Raw genomic sequence first — 25475 nt, 5'->3', positions numbered from 1 at the left:
TGTCCTGAGAGCCAGCAAGTAGTGCAGTATGACTGGGACCAGAGTGTCCATCAGGGCTGTACCTTTCTGAAAGGATAAAAAAACCGATTCTACTTGGCCACATAAATGACCCTAGTGGAGTTTTCCTACTGCCCAAGAGCACCTCCTGCACTGATTCTGAACACTGTTGCTCCACCTGTGTTAACTATGGAGTTCCCAGGCCATTAGGTGGAGGGAAGAGAATTTACCATGGTTCTAGATAATTAAGTCTGGGAACATAGGAAGAGCTATAGAGTCCATCATTGAGAATTCCAAGAGAGAGTGGTGAACCGATGCTGACAGGACCAGGCTGGTATTGCCTCATCCTAAGAAAACTCTGTGCATGAGAGGAGAGGAAGGAAAGGCATACATCAAATGGGACATCCAGGGTACCTAAAAGGTGTCCCCTAGGGAACTCTTATGTAGGGATACCCCCAATCTGTGGAAAACAAATAGGGCCACATCTGCCCTGAAAGACCACTCGTGAAAGTAGAAAACTCAGCTGAGCCAGTTCACCAACATGTTCTGAATTCCTGGAAGGTACATAGCCTCCAACTGGATGGAATGTTGCAAACAAAACTCCCACAGAGGGGACAAGCACCACACTATTTAAGTCAAACATTGCTCTGTGTTGTCAGTCAGGACTCAAACACACTTGCCTAAGTTAGGAACATCTGACACGTGAGACCTTCCACCCTTAGCTCCCTGACGATAATTCCCAAGACCACATATCTTGAGTCCTTAGGTCTCCCGTATGCGTTTCCCAGCCCATTTCAGGTAATAGACTAAAATGTGCAGTACGGCAAACTGCACTCTACTCCCTCCTGAAGTCACCAAGTTAAAGAGTGCATGACTTCAGGGGAATCATGACCTCCATGGCCAGCAGGTAGTGGGTGGGGTTATGCACCTGACTTAGCCATGCTTGTAGTGGCTATAGCCTTAGACTGGGGTGTTGGTAGACATATGTACGTGATGCCATGTGGCCCAGAAGCCTCACAATTCCTGGCCATTGTAGCTGGGAAGAACTGTCCAAGTGTTAGGATATTCCTTATTGCTAGGAACTGGGGTCATGGAAGAGAGGTCCTGGCCTGGGTTGAGTCCAACAAGGCTCCCACAAACAATCTGCTGCATGGGGACAAGGGCAGACTTGGCCTCATTGAAAATGAGCCTTGAGCAGAGAAATGTAGTCCTTGCCAGTTCTATATGATCTACACTATTTTTCTCTTTTCTGTGAGGAAGGAAAACACTGCTGTAACTACATCTTCAGTCAAGGATGACAGAAAAAGAACGGAGGGAAACTTGCACCATGCATGCACCCAACAGACAAGAAAAGTGCAGATGGCAACTACACATGTGCACTTTGGGAAGACACTGCTAGGTAAAAAACTTCAACCAGTGGTGTGAGGACACACTGAGACCTGAGAGGAGCACCCACAGGAACACCACTCAAAGAAGAATTTACTGTGGGTGAGAAGAGGTTTATTTGCCTAGCAAAATTTTAAGAGGTTTGAAATGGAAGTACAATCTCAACTATATTTTAGTGCCTTCCCTGTGACAAGGTTATCAAGTAGTGCACATCAGCAATTTATGAACACAAGCTCTAAACTTATCTAAAGGAAGTACACAACTGTTAAATACTTGTACCTGCTACAAGTGGACCAGTAACTTGATCCTCTGCGGAAGACTCATCACAACTATTGCCTTTTAGTCCAGGTTTAAAGCTTGTATTGTCAGCTTCACATATCTGTTCATGAAAAAGGTTCACAGATACAAAAACTACATCACAAAATTAGTCACGTTAACAGTAAATAGTTTACAAAGTAACACTTGTAGTGCAAAAGTTTAAGATTAAGAATTATTCAATTTTAATCAACTTTTTGATGAGAAATACTATCCCTCTATTACTTGTCACTTACCAACTTTCAGGTTTCTGTTCCAAGGGAGGTTATTTAGATACTGAAGTCAGTTTTATAATGATCAGAACATTCTACATACAAAGGTCTTACCGTTCTTGGCAAGAAGAATGATTCTCTTTGCACAGGATGCCCATATTTCTCCAATTCACATGATTCTTCATCACTAGCAGTGGCAGAATCCACTCCTGTGGCAGCTTGGTGAATTTCAGGCACTTCAAAATTCTCCTGCAGCATTAGCATTTATAATTCAGCTAGAGTAACACTGAATTTTTCTTGCACTGTCATCATCAAAGCAAAGTACTTCATTTGGCCAGAAGTACACTATTCACTTTCATGTTATAATTCCCAATGTTAATCTGATATTTCCTGAGGGAATTAGGCATTACTGTGAGTGCACAGAATTCATGGTTCCCACAGATTTCTTTGGTTCCTTGCAAAAAAGCCTCCCCAACTTCTGACAGAGAAGAAAAGGGAAGCTGCAAGAACAGTCATGAGTCCTTCCCTTCTCCCCCAGGTAGCACATGTGATTTTGGGTGCCCAAAGCTGCCAGTAGAGATATAAATCACCATCAGGCGCTGTAATGTGAAAGACACTCTGTCCCTCTTACTTGCTATCATAACACAATTGGCATTGAAGGGCCATGTTTTAGAATGTGTGACACAATGTACCCCAGGACAAACTGGGACCTTTTGGAATTGCTGCTCTACTAACTACTCAGATAGGCTGGCCTCTTACCCTGTACCACCGGTGACTCACAGCCAGCCCTTCTGGTCTCTATTATCATTCAACATGATAGATGGTGCCACATATCCAACTGAGTACTTAAGTGCTTTACCTAGGTTACTCATGGACCAACAATGGAGGCACCAGCCAATTTCCCCACTCCATAGTATTGCACTCCTACTGGAGTATAAATCCAGAATTATGAAGTTATGCACTGCACAGGGACTTGATTGATATGATGCAAACTCAATCATGAGTCCCCTATCACTCAATGTGGGTAAATATGAACAAGCCTTTATTAATAGAGCTAAAATTCCCGAACGCTTTATTCAAAAAAAAACCACACACCAACAACACAGAATAAGATAAAATTGAAGACAGATTAACTACAGAAGAATAGATTTTAAGTAATAAGTGACAGCAAACAGATCAAGGCAGATTACTTAGGAAATAAACCAACACCATGTAAGCCTAATAAAGTAGACATGATTTGAATCACACAGGGTGAAGACACCCTGATTGATGATACAAGGAGGCTTACAGATTGAGGAAGAGGCAGCATTTACTTTGCAGCCTGGGTTCACCTTGTTAACCCTCCCATACTTTATGAAAATTGGCTTATGAATATGCATAACTTCAAGACACTTTAGGCAAAATGCATCATGTAACAGATCATTTTTAAAGTTATGATTTTCTGAATATGTATAAACTATTTTTGCACATGTAATGTAAGTGACGATAGAAATGTGAAGCATGAGCCTGTTTCATTAATCTAAATTTGTTAATGAAAGATGCTAGGGGTTCTTAATTCTTGATCCATATTGCAAAGGCCAATTTAAAAGGGTCACCTTTTTTTAAATGCCCACCCCCTCCCTTTTTTTTATTGCTAGTTTATTGTCAAAGAATCATCCCTTCCCTGATGAGCTCCTTGACACCCTACAGAGAAGAAAGAGCTCTCGAGACAGATGCTTATAGTTTTCTTCTTTAGGAGAAACAGCCACAGTAACAGAACTGAATCCACAGGTTCCTCTGCCATTAGTGCCCACTAGTGGTAAGAAGAATACCAGGAAAACACACAGGAGGAAGACAGAGAGGGAGAAATGATATAAAAGGAAAAGTGTAAACGAAGAAAAAGGCTACTGTCAATAGTGCCCCTGTTGGAAACAACATGATCATGTCTCATCAGTTATTTCAATACATTTCCAGAATCCTTAACGACAACCATCTGCCAGCCACTTAAGCTATGCCTAACACCACTATTCCTGATGTCAGTATAAATTGTATCACTCAGGGGTGTGAATAAGCCACTGCCCAAACAACATACATTACACTGACCTAGGCACCAGCCTGGACAGTGCAGTATCAGCAAGAGAGTGTCTCCCATTGACTCAGAGCAGCTACACTTTCTAGTATAGCCATACCCTAAATCAACTCTCCTTCCCTGCTACTACCGTGTACATAGGAAATAAAGTAATTGACTTCTACAACTGTTCTTAGCTCAATGCACTAGGAAGAAAAAGAAAGCCAGGAAGACAGTCTGAATAGCAGGCTGCTTATCCCCTTTGTATCTTTTCCTTCATAAAGGAAATCTAAAGAGGAAACAGAACGCAAGAAATTTAGAATGAAATTAAGTTATATTTTTATATCACGCCTTGAAAATAATAGGATAAATCCTTTTACTAAAGGATATTTTTATAAACTGCTGGAAGAAGTGAAAATCATCTTTTAGTATTCATTAGTTAACAGTCAATATCACACAATCTTAAAAGTCTTTAAGTGTATGGAGCCTTCAGCTATGCTGGCTTAGGTTTACCTGATTTAAGCCACTTTCAGGCGGCTTCAATGCTGTACTACATTCCAAAAGTTCCAGTCCTTCACAATCACTTCCTGGCATTTCTGGTGGCACCAGCTGTTTGAAATAGGCCTCCAGTTGGTTATCATAGAATTCTTCATCGTCAATATCATCATCTATTGATAGCACGGAAAAGGATTAATAAAAGTTTATTGCTACAGATCTCTGATCCTCGTTACCATAGCATTGGTGCACCTCACAATGTTCAATGTACTGATCACCGCAACACCCTTACGAAGCAGGGAAAAAAGGAGTTACTCAACTCATGCAGTAACAACTGTTCTTGGAGAGGTGTGTGGCTATTCCACAGTTGGTGACAGGTTGCCCGAAGCCGCAGACTCAGAGCCCTGCAGAGCAGTTTCCCCCCGCTGGGCTGTGTGCGTGCAGGAGGCATCTCATGGCATTCATGCCTCAGCGCCTGGGATGCGCAGCCCCACGCCACCTTCAGTTCCTCATCTACACCAGAGTGACTAAGACTCCGAGTAGAGAGGAGGAAAAGAGGACTGTGGAGCACCCACGGGATGCACATCTTGAACAATCATTACTGCATGAGGTGAGTAACTCCCTTTTCTTCAAGCGATGTCCCCATGGGTGCTCCACTGGTGGTGACTACAGAGCAGTGTTTGACTTTGGATGATTGGAGTCACTGTTTGGCGCTGGTGGACAAGACTAATCAGCCACCACTGAGTCAGATGCCAGTTGTGGTAGGATCGCATAATGTTTGGCTACAGTGCAGTCCGATGACCATGTGGCAGCATGGTAAATGTCTCTGAGGGGGACATAGTTCAAGACGACTATGGAGGCTGCTGCAGGACGAGTGGAATATGCTCGTGGTGGGTTCTCTGAGGTCTATAGGTAAGAGTGTGCCATTTGACTATGCAAGTAGATATCTATTTCAAGATGTGCTGGGTTGAAATTGGTGTACCTCTGGAGCATTCAGCAATAGAAATAATAAGTTGTTGAGACTTACGAAGGCTCATATTCTCTCTAAAAAGAAGGCCAGTGTTGTCAAATTTCCAAAGCATGCAACATCGCATCTCTAGGGGATGCATGGGACTTAGTATTACCTACTTCTTCCCAATGGGTTAATTCACGTGAAATGCAGTTCAAGTGTTTGGTAAAAAGGAAGGGTTGTGTCTCAACATAACTCTGTCCTTTGTGAAGACTTTATGGGGGGGGGGGGGGGAGAGGTTCTGCCATAAAGCTCCAAACCCACCAACTCTCCTTACTGTGGTGATAGCTAGTAGAAAGCAGACCTTCATAAAAAGGGAGGAAAGTGAAACAGTAGCCATAGGTTCAAAGAGAGGTCTGGTCAAGCAATCTAGGATGAGATTTGCGTTCCATGATGGCTGTGGAGCCCTAAAAGGTGGGTATGGGTTATGGAGACCTTTAAGGAATCTTCATGTGACTGAGTAAGGAAATATATAGAGTCAATCAACAAGATTATGGAATACAATTATTGCTGACAAGTGGACTTATGGAGGAAAGGGCAGATGTCTTGAGTTCTAGTATATAGTCCAGGATGATACTGAGTGAGGACATGCAAGAGTCAATCAGTGATCTCTGGCACTACAAAGAAGCATGTCCATTTTTGTAGGTAATTCTTTCTTGTAGAGAGCCTCCTGCTGTGGAAAAGAATATCCTTCACCTGCTGAGAACATCCGGTCTCTAGTTCCCAGAATGAGATAGAAGCTATGCTTGAAGATGGAGAGTGTGTGGTTGGGAGAATGGAGCATCTTCCCAAGATTCTTGGAAAGAAGGTCATGCTGGTATGGAAATGGGTAGAAAGGCTGTATTGATAATTGGTGAAGGTATGGGAATCAGGTTTGCCTCGCCCAAGATGGGGCTATTAGGATGAAACCTACCTTGTCTGTGCAAATCTTGGAATGAGTGGGATCAGGGAAAAGCATAATGCAATGGGGCACTCCACCAAATTAGGAATGCATCTTTGAGGAAGCCTTTGCTGATCCCTGCTCGGGAGCAAAACTGGAGGCATTCAGTGTTCTGGTAGGAAGCGAAGAGATCTATGGGTGGTCGACCGCATCAGGAGAAGACTGTAGTTATGAACTTCAGATGCAGTTCCCATTCGTGATCTATGGAGAAACTGTGGCTCTGCAGCAGCATTGACGACTCCAGATAACTATGATGCCATGAGCGTAACCCAAGCGCAGATGCATCAATTCCACAAGCAGAGAATGATAACATGTGCTGCCTTGTCTGTTTATGTAAAACATTGTGGAGATATTGTGCATTAGGTTCCTGACTCTACGATTAGAAACTCTGGGAGGCACTTCTCACTGCTCTGATCTCCAGAAGATTAGATGTGCAGCAATGTCCCGTGCGGAGACCATTTGCTCTCAACTACATGATCACACAGATGAGCAACCCAACCCAGTAAGTATGCATCCGTTGTGATTTGCACCGTGGGCTGACACTGGCGAAAGGGGACCCCTGTGAGAAAATGGTCTGCTAATGTCCACCATTGTATAGAGGGAAGTAGATCTGGGGGCATAGTAACTCTCTTGCGTAGCAGATGATGGAATGGAGTATAGATGATGGAACGGAGAGATCAGCAATGTAATTGGGCATGTTGGATTACATAAATAGTTGCGGACATCTGGCCCATCAACAGCAGGAAGGCAAGTATTATGGTAGATGGACTCATGGATAGGATACATATAAGATCTTGGATGGCTGCAAAGTGTTGTCGAGATAAGTGTGCTTGGGCTGAAACTGAGTCTTGCCAGGCTCCAATGAACTCTATGTCCTGAACAAATTGTAGTGTCAATTTCTGTTCACTGATGAAGAGACTGAGGCAATCGAATAGAGCTTTGGACACATGTATCATGAAGGTAGTTTCCTCACATAACCATCCTTTTATTAGGCAGTCATCAAGGTATGGAAAGATGATTATGTGCTGTTGTCATAAATACACTGTTGCTAAGGCTAGAACTTTTGAAAAATACTCGAGGAGCAGAGGAAAGGCCGAAAGGTAGGACCTTGTACTGATAGTGATCTGCCTCTAGTATGAAGCAGAGGTAATGCCTGTATGCGGGGCGTATGGCGAGGTGGAAATAGGTGTCCTGTAGGTCAAAGGCTCCCCTCAATCCAATGCCGGAATGGTTGTGGTTAGTGTGCCCATCTGGAAGCATTTTTTTTTCTGAGATTTGTTCAATTTGTGGAGATCAAGGATCCATCTCCAACCACGTTCTTCTCTCGGTTAGGAGGTAGAACCCTCGAGGGTTCAAACAGAACCCTCTTCCATGGAACTGCTTGGGTTCCCTCTCTATGAGGCCCAACAGCAGGAGTCCATCTGTCTCCTGTCTTAGTAGATTCTCATGAGACGGGTGCCTTAAGAGGGATGAGATAGGGTAGGGGAAAGAGAAGTAAAGGTGATAATGTATCCAGTAATCACAGATTATCTCCAATACCCAATGGTCACATGATATGGTCTCCAACTGTGGTAAAAAGAGGTATAACCAGCAGGTAAAACAATGGCACAGTTGTGAAGGCACTGAATTGTGACCCTTGATCATAGTCTCAAACCTGCCACTTTGAGGACTGGGTAGTGGAAGGGCAGCCCTGACTGGAACCTCTCCACTTTGGTCATTGTCTCAGTCAGTTATCTTCATATGACCTTTGTGGTGGTCGGTTATATTGCCCATACCTGTTGCAGTTGCATAGGGTGTGTTGATAAGGCAAGGTATACATGCCAAGGATACACAGCATGGTTTGTGAGTCTTTGCTGCTGTTTAATACCTCCTCAGTTTTGGCTGCAGAGAACTTTTGTTCATCAAACAGGAGATCCTATACTTTGGACTGAAACTCATGGGGGACCCTTAGAGCTATAGCCAGAATACTCTGCACATAACCATAGCCAGGGCTGTTGCTCTAGTAGTGGTGTCTGCAACATCCAGCAATGTCTAAAGGGCTGTGTTGACCATAGTATTGCCCTTATGCACTTATAGCTTTCAGGACAGGTTTCTGAGTTGGGAATATGCTCCATGAGCTCTCTCAATTTTGAGTAGTTGTCAAAGTCATGATTTGCTGGAAGGGCTGAATAACTAGCGATTCTGAGTTTCAGTGTAAAGAAAGAGTATCATTTTCTCCCAAAAAGATCCAACTCCTTATGGTCCCATTCTTGATTTCCAGCTCTATAGTGTGGCAGCTTAGATATATGCTGTGCCAACTCTACGACCAGGGAGTTTGGTTGGGGGTGCATGAATAAGAACTCCATGGCCTTCGAAAAGACAAAGTATTTCCTGTCAGCTCTTTTGTAGGTAGGCTGGATGGATGCAGGAGTTTGCCACAGCTGATCTTATGTCTCCATAATTGCCTCAATGGGCAAAGCAATTTTCCCCTGCATCGTGGGGTGTAAGTTTTTTTAGCAAGCAGTGCTGTTATTCCTGCACTTCTTAGACTGGAACTTGCTGGCTTGCTGCCACTCTTTTGAACAGCAGTTGGAACGGTTTAAGATCATCCGTTGGGCATATGTCCGATGGTATGATCGCCTCATCAGGTAATAACGAACAATTATCTGTTGGACATGTCCAGTACATCAGAGTTTGGATCCCTATCAATGATCTGTCCACCTCCTCTTCTGAGTCTTTGGGTGGCAGGAGGGGACGAGGAAGAGACAGACACCTTTTAGCTGGTTTGAAGATGTAGTAGACCTGTGCCTGTATGGGTCCCAGTGCTCCCAGGGTGGCCACTGTGGAGGGGGATATGTCCATTGTGGGCACCAGGAGGGATGATGAGAACTGTCCTGGTAGTAATGTGACCACAAGCCCATACAGGATGAGCACATACAGGATGATCATCAATGGCTAGAACACTATGTTGAGACAGTACTGGAAATGTAGTAAGACATGGAGAGCTGTGTGTTGTAAATGGTGCTGGGGATGGGTTTCTGGAGGCAGGGTGCAAATGGCAATGCTTGCCCTGGCTACTGTTATCCAGTCAGGCGTTATCCATACCACTTATGGATTTAATTCTGGTGCGTGGGGGGCTGAAGGTGGCAGCATTGGAATTGGTGCCATTTTAGTTGAATGTGCCGATTTTGTCTGCAGGGCCGTGGCTTTTGGTGGTGCTGGGTCCCAATGTGGTGCTGGAGCCACAGACTGCCAGAGAGGCATGCACCGGTGCCGATATCTGTTTTGGCTGAGAGCCACACCTTCATTTTTTGGTGCTGTGGTACTGATATACCTGCTAGCTCTAGGGAAAGAAAGAGGGAGAGAGCATGCTGTGGAAGTTCTCTTTTTAGAAGACTTCCTTGGCATCAGGGGAAGCGGCTTGTTTCTTAGTGGAGCCCCCTTGTAATTGGGAGGTATGTTGTTCCTCTGCAGGCTGCATGGCTTTTTTCAAACAGTATTGTTCTGACGCGGAGCTCTATCTTTTCTGGCTTTCGCTGTCAAACTGCAGCAGGCGTCGCATTTTGCAGAATATGGGCTGCCTCCAAACAGCAGATGCACAGGGAATGGCCATCTGACACTGGCATGGGCTTGCAACATTGGTCACATTTCTTGAAGCCCAAAGAGTCCAACGTGTTAAGTTCACAGCTCTCTTGATTTTTCATCTTTTTTTTTTTTTAAACCACACCAAGCTAAATCTGAACAAGGGAAACTATTAACAATATCTAACAAGAACTCACTAAAACTATTAAAACCATGGACTACTAATCGCTGAGGTAAATAATTTGAGCAAGAGGATGAAGCTCCGTCTGCAAGTTAGGGCAGTTAAAGAGGAACCAAGGGGGAACAGGAGGTGTCAAGCCACATGCACATATGAGGCCCAACTGGGGAAACTGCTTTGGAGGGCTTCAATATGTGGCTCCGGTCAATCTGCCATCAATAGTGGAGCATCCACAGGGACATTACTCGAAGAAGAAACACTATTAGCCCCATGTTATCAGAAAATGGAGGCAAAGAAACTAGGATTTACCGAGTTACACAAGAAAACTATCATGAAACAATTGGACCTAGATCTGTAGCTGGTTGGGTTCTGGATTTTTTTTATAAAATGTCTTGTCATCAAAACAAAAACTTGGCTGAAAAGGATTGGTTTTCATCAGTTTCTAAACTCAAAAATTTTGAAAAAGATTCAAAGTTGTCTAAAGATATTTTGGCAATTTCTAAATACTTGAACTCTGCACTGTTACTTTGAAATTTAGGATAGTTATAGTACAACGCTTTTTTTTTTTTAAATACAATGGTGAAAAATGAAACCTAGCTATTAAGTTGATCATCAGGAGCACCATCTGCCTAAAAACAACTTGTTTTTTCATCCCATGAATGTTCTGTAAACTCTTTCTACTCCTGAACAGAGATGTAAGACTAGTGCCTTGACTAGTTGCTCCCACTCTCCCCCTTCCTTCCCCCCCACACTCTCCCACACTTGCTGCCTCTATCAGGCTCTTAATACATTTAAAAGGCAGAACGAAAGCAGGGTAGCACCCTGGGAGCTAACTCCACTGCCGCTCCCTGCTTATCAACTAGTCAAAGGAAAGTCCATTGACTAGTTGATTAAATTCAATTTAGCATTCCTATTCCTGAACCAGAATGAAAAAAATATTACAAATGCTCTCAAAAGCCCAAATATTTTTTCAGTTTAAGTCAGTTGAAACATTTACATATATTTTTAGTTACTTTTAGAAATTATGCTAAAGATTAATTGGATAGCACTTTTAGGACTATCCACCATTGTTTTAGTACCTAACTCAAGTGGTAGCTATCATGAAGCATGCCTCTATGCTCCATTAGACAGCTGTGCTGATCTGCACTGGTTGACTCAGACCTGTGGGGCTCAAGCTAAGGGTCTGTTTAACTTCATTGTAAGAGGTTGAGACGAGAGCTGGAGCTTGGGCTCTAGGACAGGGGTGGAGAAACTTTTTGGCTAGGGATCACTTATAATAAACATCAGTCAGGGGCTGCACACAAGTGAAATAAAACATACAGCTCTGACCAGGAAGGCTGGGGGAAGCCCTGAGCCCCAGGGGTTGGATCCACAGACTCCCCCCCGACCATACATTCCACACCCCTGCTCTAGGACCTACAAGACAGGAAGGTCCTAGAACTAGTACTAAAACTCAAGCACTAATGGCTGCACTGCAGTTTAACAGCCCAAGCCCCACAAACCTGAGTCAGCTGGCACATACCATGTGAAACCCAAGCCCTCTATCCTTGTGTGGTCTACTAGAAAGCTTATAATGTCTGCAATTGTAACATCAACTGAATATTTTAATGCATAAAAAGGTAAAACTTTTACAATTGTTGCAAAATATATTTTAAATATTACATTATTGCCCTGCAATTATAAAATGTTTATAGTATTTTTTTTTCCCCCAGAAAACAACTTTTGGGGGGGGAAAAAAAAAAAAAAAAAAAACACCGAATAGTCCTGTGGCACCTTAGAGATTAACATATATAATAAAGATATTAAATACTGAATAATTTACTAGTTGAGTAGTCAATGGAATTTCCATTGTCTATCAGCATTTTCGCATTCCTCCTTTGAAATGAGCATGGACTCTTGTATATTTCAAAGGAGGAATGCGGAACTCCATGTGCAGCCTTGGGCCAGCGAGAAGTCCTGCTGACTCCGGGCTGTACGTGTCGTGCCAACTTTGAAATGTACAAGAATCCCCAGTGGGGGCTCACGCATTTCAAAGCGGAAGCGCCATCATGTAGCCTGGGGTCAGCGTGGGACTAAGAGTCCCCCACAGATCCCAGGCTCCGTGCTGCGCTGCTGCTTTCGAAGTTCACGCAGAGCCCGAGGTCAGCTGGGGACTCCCAGGGCTCTGCATAGCATTTCCCCAGCACCTGGGATCAGCTGGGAACTCTCCAGCTGACCCCAAGCTCTGCACACTGCACTAGAACCAGAGATCAGCTGCTGACCACGGGAGCGCCACACAAATGCCACGGTGGCATTTCAAAGGGGCAGCGCCACATGCAGCCCAGATATTGGCTCCATGCTGTGCTGCCACTTTGAAGTAACCCCTCTTCCCCCCGCTTTGTTGCCTCTGATAGAGGTAGCAAGGGGGGAGAGAATCAAATAGTTGACTAGTCCTTGGCATCCTTAATATATAATAGGGAGAGCACACAGAGAGTATCATGGGCTTTCGTGTGCAAAAGCAACTTCTTCAGATGAGATGAGCATCTCATCTCTCAAGATTATTCTATCTTTTTGGATTGAACAGTCACAGACATCCCAATTTTGGGGGCAGAAGCACAAAACTGGGCACTAGTCCTATTTCCTCTTACCAATTGATCAACAGTTGGAGGAATGTTTGGAGGGCATCTGAGGCCAAAGCTGACCTCCTCCCGCTGGGCATGGCTGGCCACAACTGGTCAGACAAGTCCTGTGAAGTTCCTCATGCTCCCTTTTAGGGATGTTAACTAGCAGTTAACTGAATAGTCGATTAACTTCATAAATTCTTATTGGTTACTCGACTATTCTATAGTCCCCAGGGGTTGGGCCAGCAGCTAGTGCGCTCCAGCCCCATTCCCGAGGAGCCCCCTGCCACTCCGTGCTGTTGCCTCTGGCTCCGAGACAGCAGCACAGGGTGCCAGGAGGGAGCCAGTTTGAAATCCAGCTCCCCTTGTGGACTGGCTGCCTATCACCCTGTATTGCTGCCTCTCAAAGAGCTGTTGACTCCCTCGTAAGAACTCTAGTAGATTAGAAAGACATGATTTCCCTTTACAGAATCCATGTTGACTTTTCCCCAAATTATATTTATCTATGTGTCTGACAACTCATCTACTAGCATTCTTTGAGGAGGTCAACAAAAATGTAGACAAGGAGGATCCAGTGGATCTAGTATATTTAGATTTCTAAGGTCCCTCACTAAAGACTCTTAAGCAAAGAAACTTGTCATGAGGTAAAAAGGAAGGTCCTCTCATGGACTGATAATTGGTTAAATGATAGGAAACAAAGGGAAGGAATAAATAGCAAGTTTTCAGAATAGAGAGGAATAATTAGTGGTATCTCCAAAGGGTCCAATCCTATTCAACTTATTTATAAATGATCTGGAGAAAGGGGTAAACAGTGATTTGCTGATGATACTAAGACCAAAGCAGATTGTGAAGAGCTTCAAAAAGATCTCACCAAACTAAGCTACTGGGCAACAAAATGAGAAATGAAATTTAAGGTTGATAAATGTAAAGTAATGAACATTGGAAAAAATAATCCCAACTACACATACAAAATGATGGGGAATAATTTAGCTATAATTACTAGAGAGATTTTGGAGTCATTGTGGACAGTTCTCTGAAAATATCCACTCAATGTGCAGTGGCAGTCAAAAAACCAAACAAAAAGTTAGGAATCATTCTCTCTTTTTTTTTTAATAAAAGACAGGAATCATTCTCTCTTTTTTTTTTTTTTAAATAAGACAGACCATCTTATTGCCTCTATATGAATCCAAGGTATGCCCACATCTTGAATACTGTGTGCAGATGTGGTCATTGCATCTCAATGAGATATATCAGCATTGGAAAAGGTTCAGTAAAGGTCAACAAAAATAATCAGAACTGTGGGAGACATTGGGCTGAAGAAAGTATTTCATTGCATTACTGCATACTATCATGAAGCATGTGATCTAGGAGATACAAGTAAGGTTGGTGGAAATTTTACAAATTTCCATTTCCCCAAATTACAATTTAAAGTACCTATCTTAACATTTTTAGCATATAATATGGAAATATACTGCATACAAACACCTTAAAAGTCACACAACAGGAAATAAATTATTAGAAGACTTCAAGTGTGCTTTTAAATCTACAAGCTTAACATTTTCAGTTATGTCACAACCGACAGCTAGATCTAACCATTCACTGCACAGAGTTGCTTGAATCCACGTAAGTGGAATACTTTTCTCCTTAAAATTCACAGAACCAACAGAATACAGCTCACCATTTAACTTATAAACTAAGATCATGTCAATATCAAGCTCAGCAATGAACTCTCTATGCATCAATATACTAACAACCATAGGGTCACTGGGAAGTTTACCTTTGATTGTACAAGTTTTACTTATTTTAAGCACTTAAAAAAAACTGGCCTCCTAAATTTTAGAGGTACTTAATTTCCAAAGTTAACACTCCTCTTATGAAGGACTAGTAGTTAAAGTGGATTCATCTAATTAAAAACATTATCCACTACAAACAGGCTACAAGTTAAATTATATACTTTACCAGTTGAATTTCCTTCTAGGCTTGCAAAAGACAGCAGTTTTTCGTTTTCTAATAAACCCGAAAGACTTGCACTGAAATGGTCACTTAAAATGTCATCGTCCACCAACTTTTCTCCTGGTTCAGGTCCATCAATCTACATAAAAATTAAAGTATGTAAGCACTTAAGCGTTCCCAACTGTGTAAGTCAGTAATTTACTAAAGAAAGTAACTTAAGCTGTTTAATCTGACCACAACTCTTCTTTCGCATTGCACTCTCACCATGAATTCTAGGTGTGATGCATCTTATGTTCTCCCTGTAGCCATCCCCAGAAAGAGTAACAGAGACAAGTACAAAAAAAGAAAGAAGCTTAGAAATAAGAGATGAAAATGCTCTCGACTATATTAAATATTTAAAGATTTGATCAGATGGAAATAAAAGAAAGCATTTAAAAATTTCCATGTGGGAAAGAGCCATTACTTCCATATCCCATACTGAAGCATGCAGAAGAGCTTCCTTAAACAGGGTTCATGATCTGTTAATTCACAACTCAAGTCCCTGTAGTACTCATACACTAAACTTACTGAAATGATTGAATTGAAATAAATTCACATAATTGAAAAGTTGATGTAATTTTCAGCTGAATCCTGTCAGCTAAAAATATTTTAGAAGTTCTGTAACACTGAAGTCTACATACATTTACAGATCAATACCATACCAAGCAGATGATTCATTCCAATGCCACTTGAAGACACTATCAACAAATACTGAAAAACAACAGTTCTTTGATGTGATTCATGTAAGCCCTCCTAAATAATAAATTTTTAGGTGTTTAAAAGCAATTTGTAGTCCCCTCTAAGAAGCTACACTGAGCCAGAAGGGTTTTTTTTGTTTGGTTGGTTGGTTCTCTTTTTAAATAGAAAACCACACCACACACACACTTAACTTATCCCCTTATTTATGTTAATATTTTCTTTTCTTATTTAAAAAGTTCTTCAATTTTCTGGAACATGAAACACCTTTACCTTATTCGCCTTTTCACTTTGCAGCAGTGAACATATCCCAATGGACACATCTGCAATACAAGAGAATGTTATTTAAGAGCACATTCAATTTGTTCCTATATTACACTGCTAAATTTGTATATAGGTGGCCCCCCCACTTGCGACGTGATTGGTTCTGGGGGAAGCAAGTCGGGGGGGGCGTCGTTACTCGAAACCTCATTTACAATAGGCACCACACAACGTAGTAAATGTGAGTTGAGGACGTAAGCTGGGGGGTTTCAGCCCCTTCCACACTTACAAAAATCATTGTAAGTGCGTGGGGTCAGAACTTGGGGGCCTCCTGTACTCATACTTTCCCTGCAAACAAGGAATAATTCTAATGGACTAAGGTTCTCAGGACAAGACTTATTTTTGTCAAGTATTATGTACACTTTATAGTACCATAAAATACCATGTGACAAAAATCTACATTTATAGATTTCACAAAATAACGGAACTAATCATTATTCCACTAATATTAAGAAACCCCAACAAAAAAAATAAGGCTGCATAGTCTCTGGTAAACAAGAGAATGTCTGCTCCACTTATAATCTATTGATTATCTAGATAAAACAGAGTAAGAGGAGAACAGAGGGTTTGAGTGGCTTGCTAAAGATCATAGAGAAGCTAAGTAGCCAATACAGAAATAAAAGGACAGATCTTTTGAGTCTTGGTGCTATATTCTAGCCATTGGGCCACACTGTTTCTTTCATCACTTGCAATTAGCTTGCATACATTACCCACCTATTGTATCAATTACAAAGTTTAAGATCTTTGCGGGCAGAGTCATTTATATCGGTCTTCATGCAGTACTGAGAACATTAAGGACCTGAACCCCAAGTGGAATTTCTAAGCACTAAACGTAAGGAGAAGAGAAAAAAAAAAAAAAAAAACTTTGCTCACCAATAATTTGCCATGGACCACTGCCTTGAAAAATTCAGTAATCCAGCATTTATTTTTAAGTTTTAAGTCTTAGGAGGTTAAAAGATATTATTAAAAGGCATTGGTATCACCCTAATATAATTAAAGAATACCAAACAGCTAACTTTGCAAAGTTCCCAGTTCCAAAAAACTAAACACGCCACAAGTTTAGGTCAACATTTTTGCAATGGTTACCTCTGGCTATAAAAGATGAATGCATATTTTAATCCAAGATTACTGCTGAAATCTAAAGAAATATGTTTTCAAGAGGAACTACAACAGCATAAAATCATTGGAAAAAAGTGGATTACCTGTTTAAGTCTGATATTTTTTACATCAGTATCTCCCATTGAATGGAGAAACAGGAGACTGACCTCACTATTGATACAATATTAATACTTATTTATTTTATGCATTACAGTGCAATTAGAAGGGCGATTGTTATACTTTCAGTGGGTCTGCTAACCATTAAAATTAATCGTGGTTATTTGCAAAATTAAAAAACAAAACAAAAAACAAAACCCCCAGACACATTTATACTAATCTAGTTCCTTTATAAAATGTTTGGACTAGTTAAAGACAATGAAAAAAAGAAAAAAATGTCCTTAAGGTTTTCCCTATTTACACCTAAAGGGTTCATATAAAAATTCAAAAGAATGTGTGTCAAACTCTCTCATTTTTGCCTTTTGTGCCAATTTATTTTAGGTTACAGTAGGTTTTGAAAAATGGGTGTAAGCTTGCTTGTGGTAACTGGTGCTTTATATAGACTATTTGATGGGAGTTTTAATTATAAAGACTAATACACACACACAAAAAGGACTCTAAAGAGAAACAACACTGACACTTACCAAACAATAAAACTACAAGGATAAAGTGGCTCCTAGAAGGAGAGCACTAAACTTTAATAATTTTTAAAATAAAATTATACTTCCAACTATTTAAAATTACCCCTAGCTGCTCTACAGCAGCTATGAGGAACACAAGTTTCCTCTCAGTTTTTTTTGTTTGTTTTTTTTTGTGGTATCCCTCAGTCTCCACACATGGAGCCAAAGTACAAATAGAAAATGTTATGGAGTTCCAGAGATTTAATAGTCACACGCAAATATTGGAAAGCTAATTAATAAAATACTGTCAAGCCATTCTTAAAGACCAAATTATTTATTACTATCTTGCTTCTCTTAGAACTCTATTGTTACTTCAAGGCAGCATGATTTTAGCAGTTGATAATACAAACCACTGGAGTTAGGCATTAATATATCACATTATTTGAAAAACTAGACTAAATGTTCTTAGGCCAAAAAGCAAAATGTAGAAACCAGAGCAACTGAAGGGAATAGTCAGTAAATTCAGGTTAGAGTCGAAGAGAAAATGGAGAGGCAAATAAACAGTGTGTTTCATACCTGAAATTGCCATCCAGTAACGTGTCACTCATTTACTGACCATAGAAATCCAGTTTACCGGTAGCCTTCATAATGTGTTTCTAGTTTATTTTAAGACCTCAAACCCTAGATTTGTTACTGGTCCACTACTCTTGCTTTGCCTTTTTGCCTCAAAGTACGGCTAGACTACGAGTGTTTTTCTGGGATATAGGAAAAAACTCTTCCATTTTTTGGGGGGGAAGAGCAAACGTGCTCTTTCGGAAGCCTCTGTATTCCTCATTCTACGAGGAATAAAGGGGGGTTTGAAAAAGCATTTTTTTCCGATATTTGGCCCAGTCGATCCAAAAGGATCGAAAACAGCTACACAAAATGCAGAGCACATTTTGCGTACCTTTTTTCGGGGGGGGGGGGGGGGGAGAGAGAGCGGCAGTGTAGCCGTACCCTCAGAGTTAGACTTAATTATAATTAAGTCCCAGGCCAAAATTTTCATTCTTCACGAGTCAATTAAAAACTCCCAATAGAGAGGAGCTATTCTTATTTATACCACAACCAAAAACTGATCATGGCATCAACAGGCAAACACCATAACAAAGATATAAGTAACATGGACCACAATTTCTCAGAGTTAAATACCTTCCAAGTGTTCAATTGGCAATATGTCAAACAACGTATCTTGACTGAGACTTGAACACTCAGCGATGGCATTCTGGTTTTGCTCTCTGTGTATTAAGCTGGACTCTTTCAAGCCATCAGGAATAGGGAGAGCATCTGTAATTGGTGCAGTAACTCCTCTAGAAAAAAAAATTGTAGACACTCTTAAGCCCAAGTTTGATCACATTCAACATACAATTTCTCTTATTTTATGGACACGTTTCTTTATTCCTTTAGACCCTAGAGTTCCAACACTGCTGACTAAATTACTCCCAAAAAATTGAAGAAGATGGTTACTCACCTTCTCATAAGTTGTTCAAATGTGTTGCTCATACCTATTCCAGCTAAGTGTGCATGCACCATATGCAAAGCTGTCGGAAGGTTTTCCCCCAAGCAGTTACCTGTTGGCTCAGCTTTACAGCCTCCCTGCTGTAACACCAGTATGGCACTCTGTATATGAGCCTACAGATCTGATTCTCATCACCCCACCATGCCCAGTTCCTTCTTGCAGGCTACTTCGACAGAGTAAACAGAATGGATATAAAATAGATGTGACCACCACATCTCAAAAACAGTTACAAGAAGATGAGGAAAGGTCTTTTCTTAGTGTGCTTGCTCCTATCAATTCCCCAATTCCCAACCTTTATCTAGCCAGAGGGATCAGAATCAACAAATCACTGATTGCAGTACTGCTGTGCCAAAAGCCACATCCTCTCTGCTCTGATGCACAATGGCACAGTATGATGTGAAGGTATTAATGGATGACCAGGTCACTGTTAGGGATGTAAAATCCCATTTAATTGGTTAACTAGTTAAATGTGATGTTTAACCGTTAACCAAGCAAGCAGGTGGGCTGCTCCAGCTGGGCTGGAGCACCTTTCTCCCTACTACCAGAGCAGCTCTGCCTGCGGTACACCCAGAACCTTTTCAGACTGGGGCTGCTCCTGCCTTCAGTGGGCCTCCCATGGACTGGAGCAGACTCTTGCCCATGGCAGGCAGGGAGCTGCTCCAGCCCCCACCCGTTAACTGGAACCAATAAGCATCACCTGTTAAGGATGATGCTTACCAGTTAACCTTTCAAATCCTTAACAGCTGCTCTGCAGATCTTGAGAATAGGGATGTGAGCTAGGAATACAAATGAAGAGGCCTATGCCTACATGCAATGTGGAGCACTGGTAGGCAGGGGGAGCGTTGCCAGACTCTACCATGTATTTATGGAAGCCATTATCCAAGAGTTGATATGCAGTGAGGAAATTGGCAGCCCTTTCACACATTCCACTATTGCCACATGCACTTGTAGCGGCTTCCTAAAGGTCTTAGTATGGTCACAATGCAAGAATTCTCCTAATGTTGAGAACAACTTTTGTTCTCACAGGCTTTTGTGAGGCTTTGGATAGTACACTGGCAGGAAGATATCCTGACTGGTGTGAAATTGAGACACCAGCTCCCAGATCTAGGAGAACAACACCCCCTGCATAAGAAGTTGCTTGGCAGAAGGGTCCCTGAAGAGGGATGGGCAAGAGATGAGGGAGGGTAGAAGTGGAACTGGATAGAACATCCCACCTCTGCCATTCAGAGGACCCAACAGTCCAAGGTGATATGGGACCATACATGTTGAAAGTGGGATTAACAGTTCAGGAGGGGAAGGGGAAATCCATAGCGCTGACCAATAATCTGTCTTCAGGCACATTTTCAAGAGGGTTGTTTAGGCCCTGAAGGGGGTTTCACTGGGCATATCTTGGGCACCTAAGGGAGTAGTCAGGTTTGGGCCTGAAGGAATAGAACTTCTGCTCCATGGCCTGCAACTTGAGAACAATGTTCTACTGGATAGCCAGGGTATGCATACTCAGGGATTTCATGGTGTTTCTGGAGTCCTTTAAAATGTGCAGATTAGAGTTGTTGTGCTTTGCCAAGAGGCCAATGCTATCTAACAGAAAGCTCTGGATAGTTTGCTAGACCTCCAGAGGTAAGCAAGAGGGTTGGAGCCAGGTGTTGCAACAGACAGCTATCCTGAAAGAAAAGGCTCAAGCCGCAGAGTCTGCTGCATCTAGGCATGCCTGTAGGGAGGCCCCGACAACCACCTTGCTATCTTGTACCAAGGCAGTAAACGCCTAGCAAGATTTCAATGGGAGGAGCTCTTTGAACTTGAGAAGGGAGGCTCAGGAGTGTCAGTCACACCTTCTCAAGATGGCTTATTCATTTTCTATCCTGAGCAGTAAGCCCCCACTGAAATACCCTTTGTGTCTGAATAGATCAAGGAGTTTAACAGCCCTTTATGTTGGCACTGGGGTCTGTGCCTCTCACGTTTACCATCTCCACCACTGAGGAACACTGTGGAGGGTGGATGAACAAGTATTCAGAGATATTGATGGAAAAAATATTTGTGCTCCACCCTCTTGGCCAAGGGGGAAATGGGGGGGGGGGGGACGTCTTCCAAATGGTATTAGTGCTCACTATAATTAAAACTACACAAAGTAAAGACATGCTTGATAGATCCTCTGGCGCCAATATGTCGTCCTGCTCCACTACCTCCTGCACTTAGAGGTAGAGACTCAGGACCATCCTACAGAACAGTTTCTGCAGTGCTCTATAGTCCATGGGGACAGAGAGAGAGCAACACTGATGTGACCAATCACCACCCCACCAGAAGAGGGAGAGGAAGACAAGCACAGTGGTGGGGCTGTGTCTTGTGTCCCCCATTCTTGTTGACTTGAAGCAGGACTCAGCGGAGCCTCTGGAATAACTACTGGTAATAGGGCAGATGGAGCTGGACGCAAAAGGGGGTGGCTGATCACCACCTCCCGGGGCCCAGATTTCTGATAGTTACAAGAGGGGTCTTTTAGGCAAGGTTTCTGGGCTTGGTGGAAGGCCCAAGGAGTCCAAAGTTACCATGGTGGAGGCCACTGTTGTGCAATAGCTTCTCACATGGATCTGGGCAACACAGGTTCAGATGTATCCAGAGTTCTGGAGGCTGCGACAGAATGTGACAAAGCTGATGAGCAGGATGGCCAAGGTGGGTCTGAGTAGCATTGGATAACCATTTCCCAGTGAGCTGTCCTGCACTGGAGTGGATACTGAAGCGGAGTTCTGCTCTGGGACATTGAGTGGTGCTGCGATGTTAAGCATGTCATTGTGCAGTTGTTCCAACTGGTGCTGTCAATGGAGCAATATTAGGTCAGGGAACAGCAGTCACTCAGACTGCACCATGAGTTAATACTGCAACAGAGTGATGCCCTCATCACAGACAGTGCTGTGTGGTTGGCCCTTGTGATTCAGATGCAGGGTCTGCTGCCTAAAGGCACCATCATGTGGTAGCAGCTCAACTATGGGATCTGTATTGCGAGTCAGACCAGTGCTTGAAATCTGACCAGTAGAGCTCGCGTAATTAGTGCTGGGACTCCAACCAGTGTTGCAAGCCCAATGCAGGTGCAGGCAGTGCCAACATTGCCTGCTTGCCTCTGGATGACATCTAGCAGAGGGGAAGTGATGGGCTGTCCCTGATGGTGGGATATTTCTGCACTGTCATTTCAATTAGACTCACTGTGGGCTAAAAGGTATCCGGGGTGGAAGATGTAACAATTTCCTCCACCTCTACTTTTGGAGAATCCAGCATGAATAGCTCAGAAGGTCTGTGGCAGTGCAGTGCCCTATAGCGTGGATATAGGGGGACCTTTCACTTGCAACATCCTGGACTGATGACAGTACAGTGGTAGTCTGTGCCAATGGAAATCTCTTCACCATCTTTCTGTTTAGTGAGGGAGCAGGAATGGTACTGGTACACTGAGGACTTAAGTGCTGGTGAGAATCAGTGCCATTTCAGAGAACACTAGAGGAGTGGTGTGGATCAATGCTTTCTGTAACTGGTCCTATCCCTGCTGGGGCCAAAGGGACAACTCCATTACAAATGCTTAAGACAAAAGTGCTGCTCCTTCCTCATGTAAGGATTAAAAGCTTTGCAGATCCTGCACTTCTAGCACTGGTGAGATTCCCCAAGACACTGAAGAGAAGTCATGGGGGTGGGGGGTCATCTACAGGCACAGGCTTCACACATGAATTGCAAGGCTTGAACCCCTGAGACTTGGACATGTCCTAAGTCCCAGAGGGAATGCAAATGAGAAGGAGCACACGCACGCATGCACACTACAGACAAATACTAGGAACAAGATATCCAAACTAAAGGACACGAGGGAAAACCAGGAAATACAGATTTATACAACATGTCCAGGCATCCTTAGCTGTGTCGCCCACCATGTCTGAAGCTAGCAATATTCTCCGGGAATCATCTGATTTCACTGTATTAGGAAGGCGTGGCTATTAGAGATGTGACAGACTAGTCCACTATCCGATAAGCAAATGCTTATCAGATAGTTGACTAGAGTGTCAAGTAGTTGCTTCCCCCTCTTGCTGCCTCTATCAGAAAGAGGAAGCAAAAGTGGTCGGGACAAGGGGATGCTTCAAAGCAGCAGCGCTGCATGTAGCCCTGGGCTAGACCCTGGTCTCCACGCAACACTGTCACTTTGAAATGCTGTGTGCAGCCCAGGAAGCTGGCCCAGTCTGCACATACTATTTCAAAGTAGAAGTGCTGTGGGGAACCTGGGGTCTGCCACTTTGAAACACCATATGCAGCCCAGGGTCAGCTGAGGACTCCCACACTGCCCCTGGGCTCCATGTGGTGCTTTCGCCTTCCAAGTGTAGCAAGAGCCTTGGGGCTGTTGCTACACTTCAAAGGCAGAGGCACCCTTATCAACTAATCGAATAGTCAATGCAAACTGCATCAACAATTCAATTAACCAACTAATCTAGATGTGACATCCCTAGTAGCTATTGAGCTGTGAATGTGTATCCATGTACGTAGTTAGCCAACAACCTGGGCTCGTCTGTTAACCCTTACGGTTACACTGGCCACCCCCCTCCATCAGCTGCTGGAGACTTTGGGCACAGGGAGCCAACTGAGCCACCTGCCCCCACCAAAGAGGCAGCAGTGGGGCGGTAGGAACCAGTTCCCCGCAAACACCAGCTCCCACCTGCCCTGCTGCATGTTAACATGTAATCATTTAAAATTTCAGCAGTTACAGGTTTACAAAAATGAATGAATTTTAACATCCCTAGTGAGTGTATTGAATGATAACCTGAAGTGAAGAGGAGGCTGTAGCACTCTGGAGGTGTGAATGTGCATCTCCCTTAACCTGTGTGTAATCAAAGAAAAGAACATGAGTATCATGCAAAATGAAGAATGTGTCTCATTGCTGCAGCATGTAAGCTGTGTCACAAGCAAGGGACAAAGGAACTTTTTCAAGGGGATTGTCAACAATTACATAGGAAGTAAGAGCAGACTTATTTACGTGAAGGTTCAACTCAAGTACAGTGTTGAATGCCACTATGTCCATAAGGGTGAAAGGATTGCAGGGGGGACTAATGGAATTCTGAAGTTTAACAGAAGTATAGGACTGCAGAGAGGAGGTCAAGTGCACAAGTGTAGGAACTCCCTGTTCAGGAGAGCAAAGAAAGAAAACAATTATGCGTTATACACCAAAACAATGCTTAAAAAAAAGCGCAGTTTAAGTTCTGTAGATATATACATTTATTTTATATTCCACGATTTTCACAATCCGAGTCTTGGGAAATGAGCTATCACCAGGCAACCATAATGGTGTATTACAAGGTTTGGTGTTTATTTAAAAAAAAAAATGTTATTGGCAGGAGTTGGTGAAAATCTAGGCACACAGTTCAGATGCTCCAGTGGACAAGTAATAATAATAATATCTAGTCCTTACAACATAGTCTTTTATCAGTAGATCTTACAAAAAAAGGGGAGGGGTAACAACTTCTTAAGTTGTCCTTATGAAGAAGAGAAAATTGAGGCTCAGAGAGGTAAAGTCACTTGGCCAAAGTTACCAACAGGCACAGTGGCAGAGACAGGAATAAAGTCCAGGGTTTTTTATTGTTCTCTTCAGTAAGCCACCCCCTTATGCAGGAGTGGGGAACATTTGTTGGGTCCAGGGCCACTGACCCACAGAAAAATCAGTCAGGAGGCTGCACACAAGTGAGAAGCGGAAAACCCCAACCCTCATTGTGACCCTTGACTGAGAAAGAACAAGACACTCTCCCCAATACCCTTGTACACCAGAGCCTGGGGGTCCCAACCTAGTACATGTTGTGTGCTCTAACCCCAGGGAAGCAGAAGGGCAGCTGAAGCGCCAGCGTGGGCTCTCCAATGCTGGGTTTGCCCAAAGCCTCGGGGGCCAGATCCAGGCAACCTAAGAGCTGTATCCAGCCCCCAGGCCGGAAGTTCCTGCCACCCCTGCTCTTTTCTGATTTGTAAGTGTCCCCATACCCTGTTTGCTCTGTTGTAGTGAAATGCATATAATGGTCATGCTTGAAGACACTTGGAAATCTGTAACTGTTAAAAAAAGCTGGTAGAGAAGTTTCAGACATAGTCTATATCCCAATAAATAGTTACTATAACCACCAGATAATTAATTCTAAGCATGTGAAAGCTGACTGATGCCTCCCCTCCTTCCCTAATTCTCTCAATGCATACACGCACCTTGCCCTGTCTTTCTTCTTCTCAGTTGGGGACCATATCAATGAGGGGTTTTTTTGGTTCTCCCATCACTTTGTGGCCCCCAACCCAAAAAAGTTTCCCCGCCCCTAGACTACAGCCAAACTGTAGGTGTTGGTCTCAGAAAGAGACAAATACCTACAGGATCTTTATCAAGCATTCTTAAAAACTACAATAGCTACCCGGAAAAGTCAAGAAACAGATTGATCAAGTCAGGCAGATACCCAGAAGTCACAGCAACAG

The 25475-nt window shown here is 42.9% G+C and overlaps 1 protein-coding gene across 5 annotated transcripts in view; it reads right to left on the bottom strand.

The window, feature by feature from the left end:
* CEP192 (centrosomal protein 192) overlaps window positions 1–25475 on the bottom strand; it is a 164760-nt gene that overhangs the window by 123646 nt on the left and 15639 nt on the right. For all 5 annotated transcript variants that reach the window (XR_012901559.2, XM_089776315.1, XM_075921011.2 and 2 more), the window contains exons 4-9: window positions 18653–18810; window positions 15702–15751; window positions 14700–14832; window positions 4471–4625; window positions 2025–2159; window positions 1663–1762 (exon numbers count right to left, since the gene is read on the bottom strand). Coding sequence is in view for 4 of the 5 variants with exons in the window: in XM_089776315.1 (XP_089632441.1) it covers window positions 1663–1762; window positions 2025–2159; window positions 4471–4625; window positions 14700–14832; window positions 15702–15751; window positions 18653–18810 (731 nt within the window). In the remaining variant the exon portion in view is untranslated. The remainder of the gene's footprint in view (window positions 1–1662; window positions 1763–2024; window positions 2160–4470; window positions 4626–14699; window positions 14833–15701; window positions 15752–18652; window positions 18811–25475) is intronic.

The sequence above is a fragment of the Pelodiscus sinensis genome, chromosome 2 (assembly GCF_052426305.1).
Source record: "Pelodiscus sinensis isolate ZL-2025 chromosome 2, ASM5242630v1, whole genome shotgun sequence".
In the NCBI taxonomy this organism is placed as follows: domain Eukaryota; kingdom Metazoa; phylum Chordata; order Testudines; family Trionychidae; genus Pelodiscus; species Pelodiscus sinensis.
Note: the sequence above shows the minus strand (reverse complement) of the source record. Positions and strands in the feature narration are given on the sequence as shown.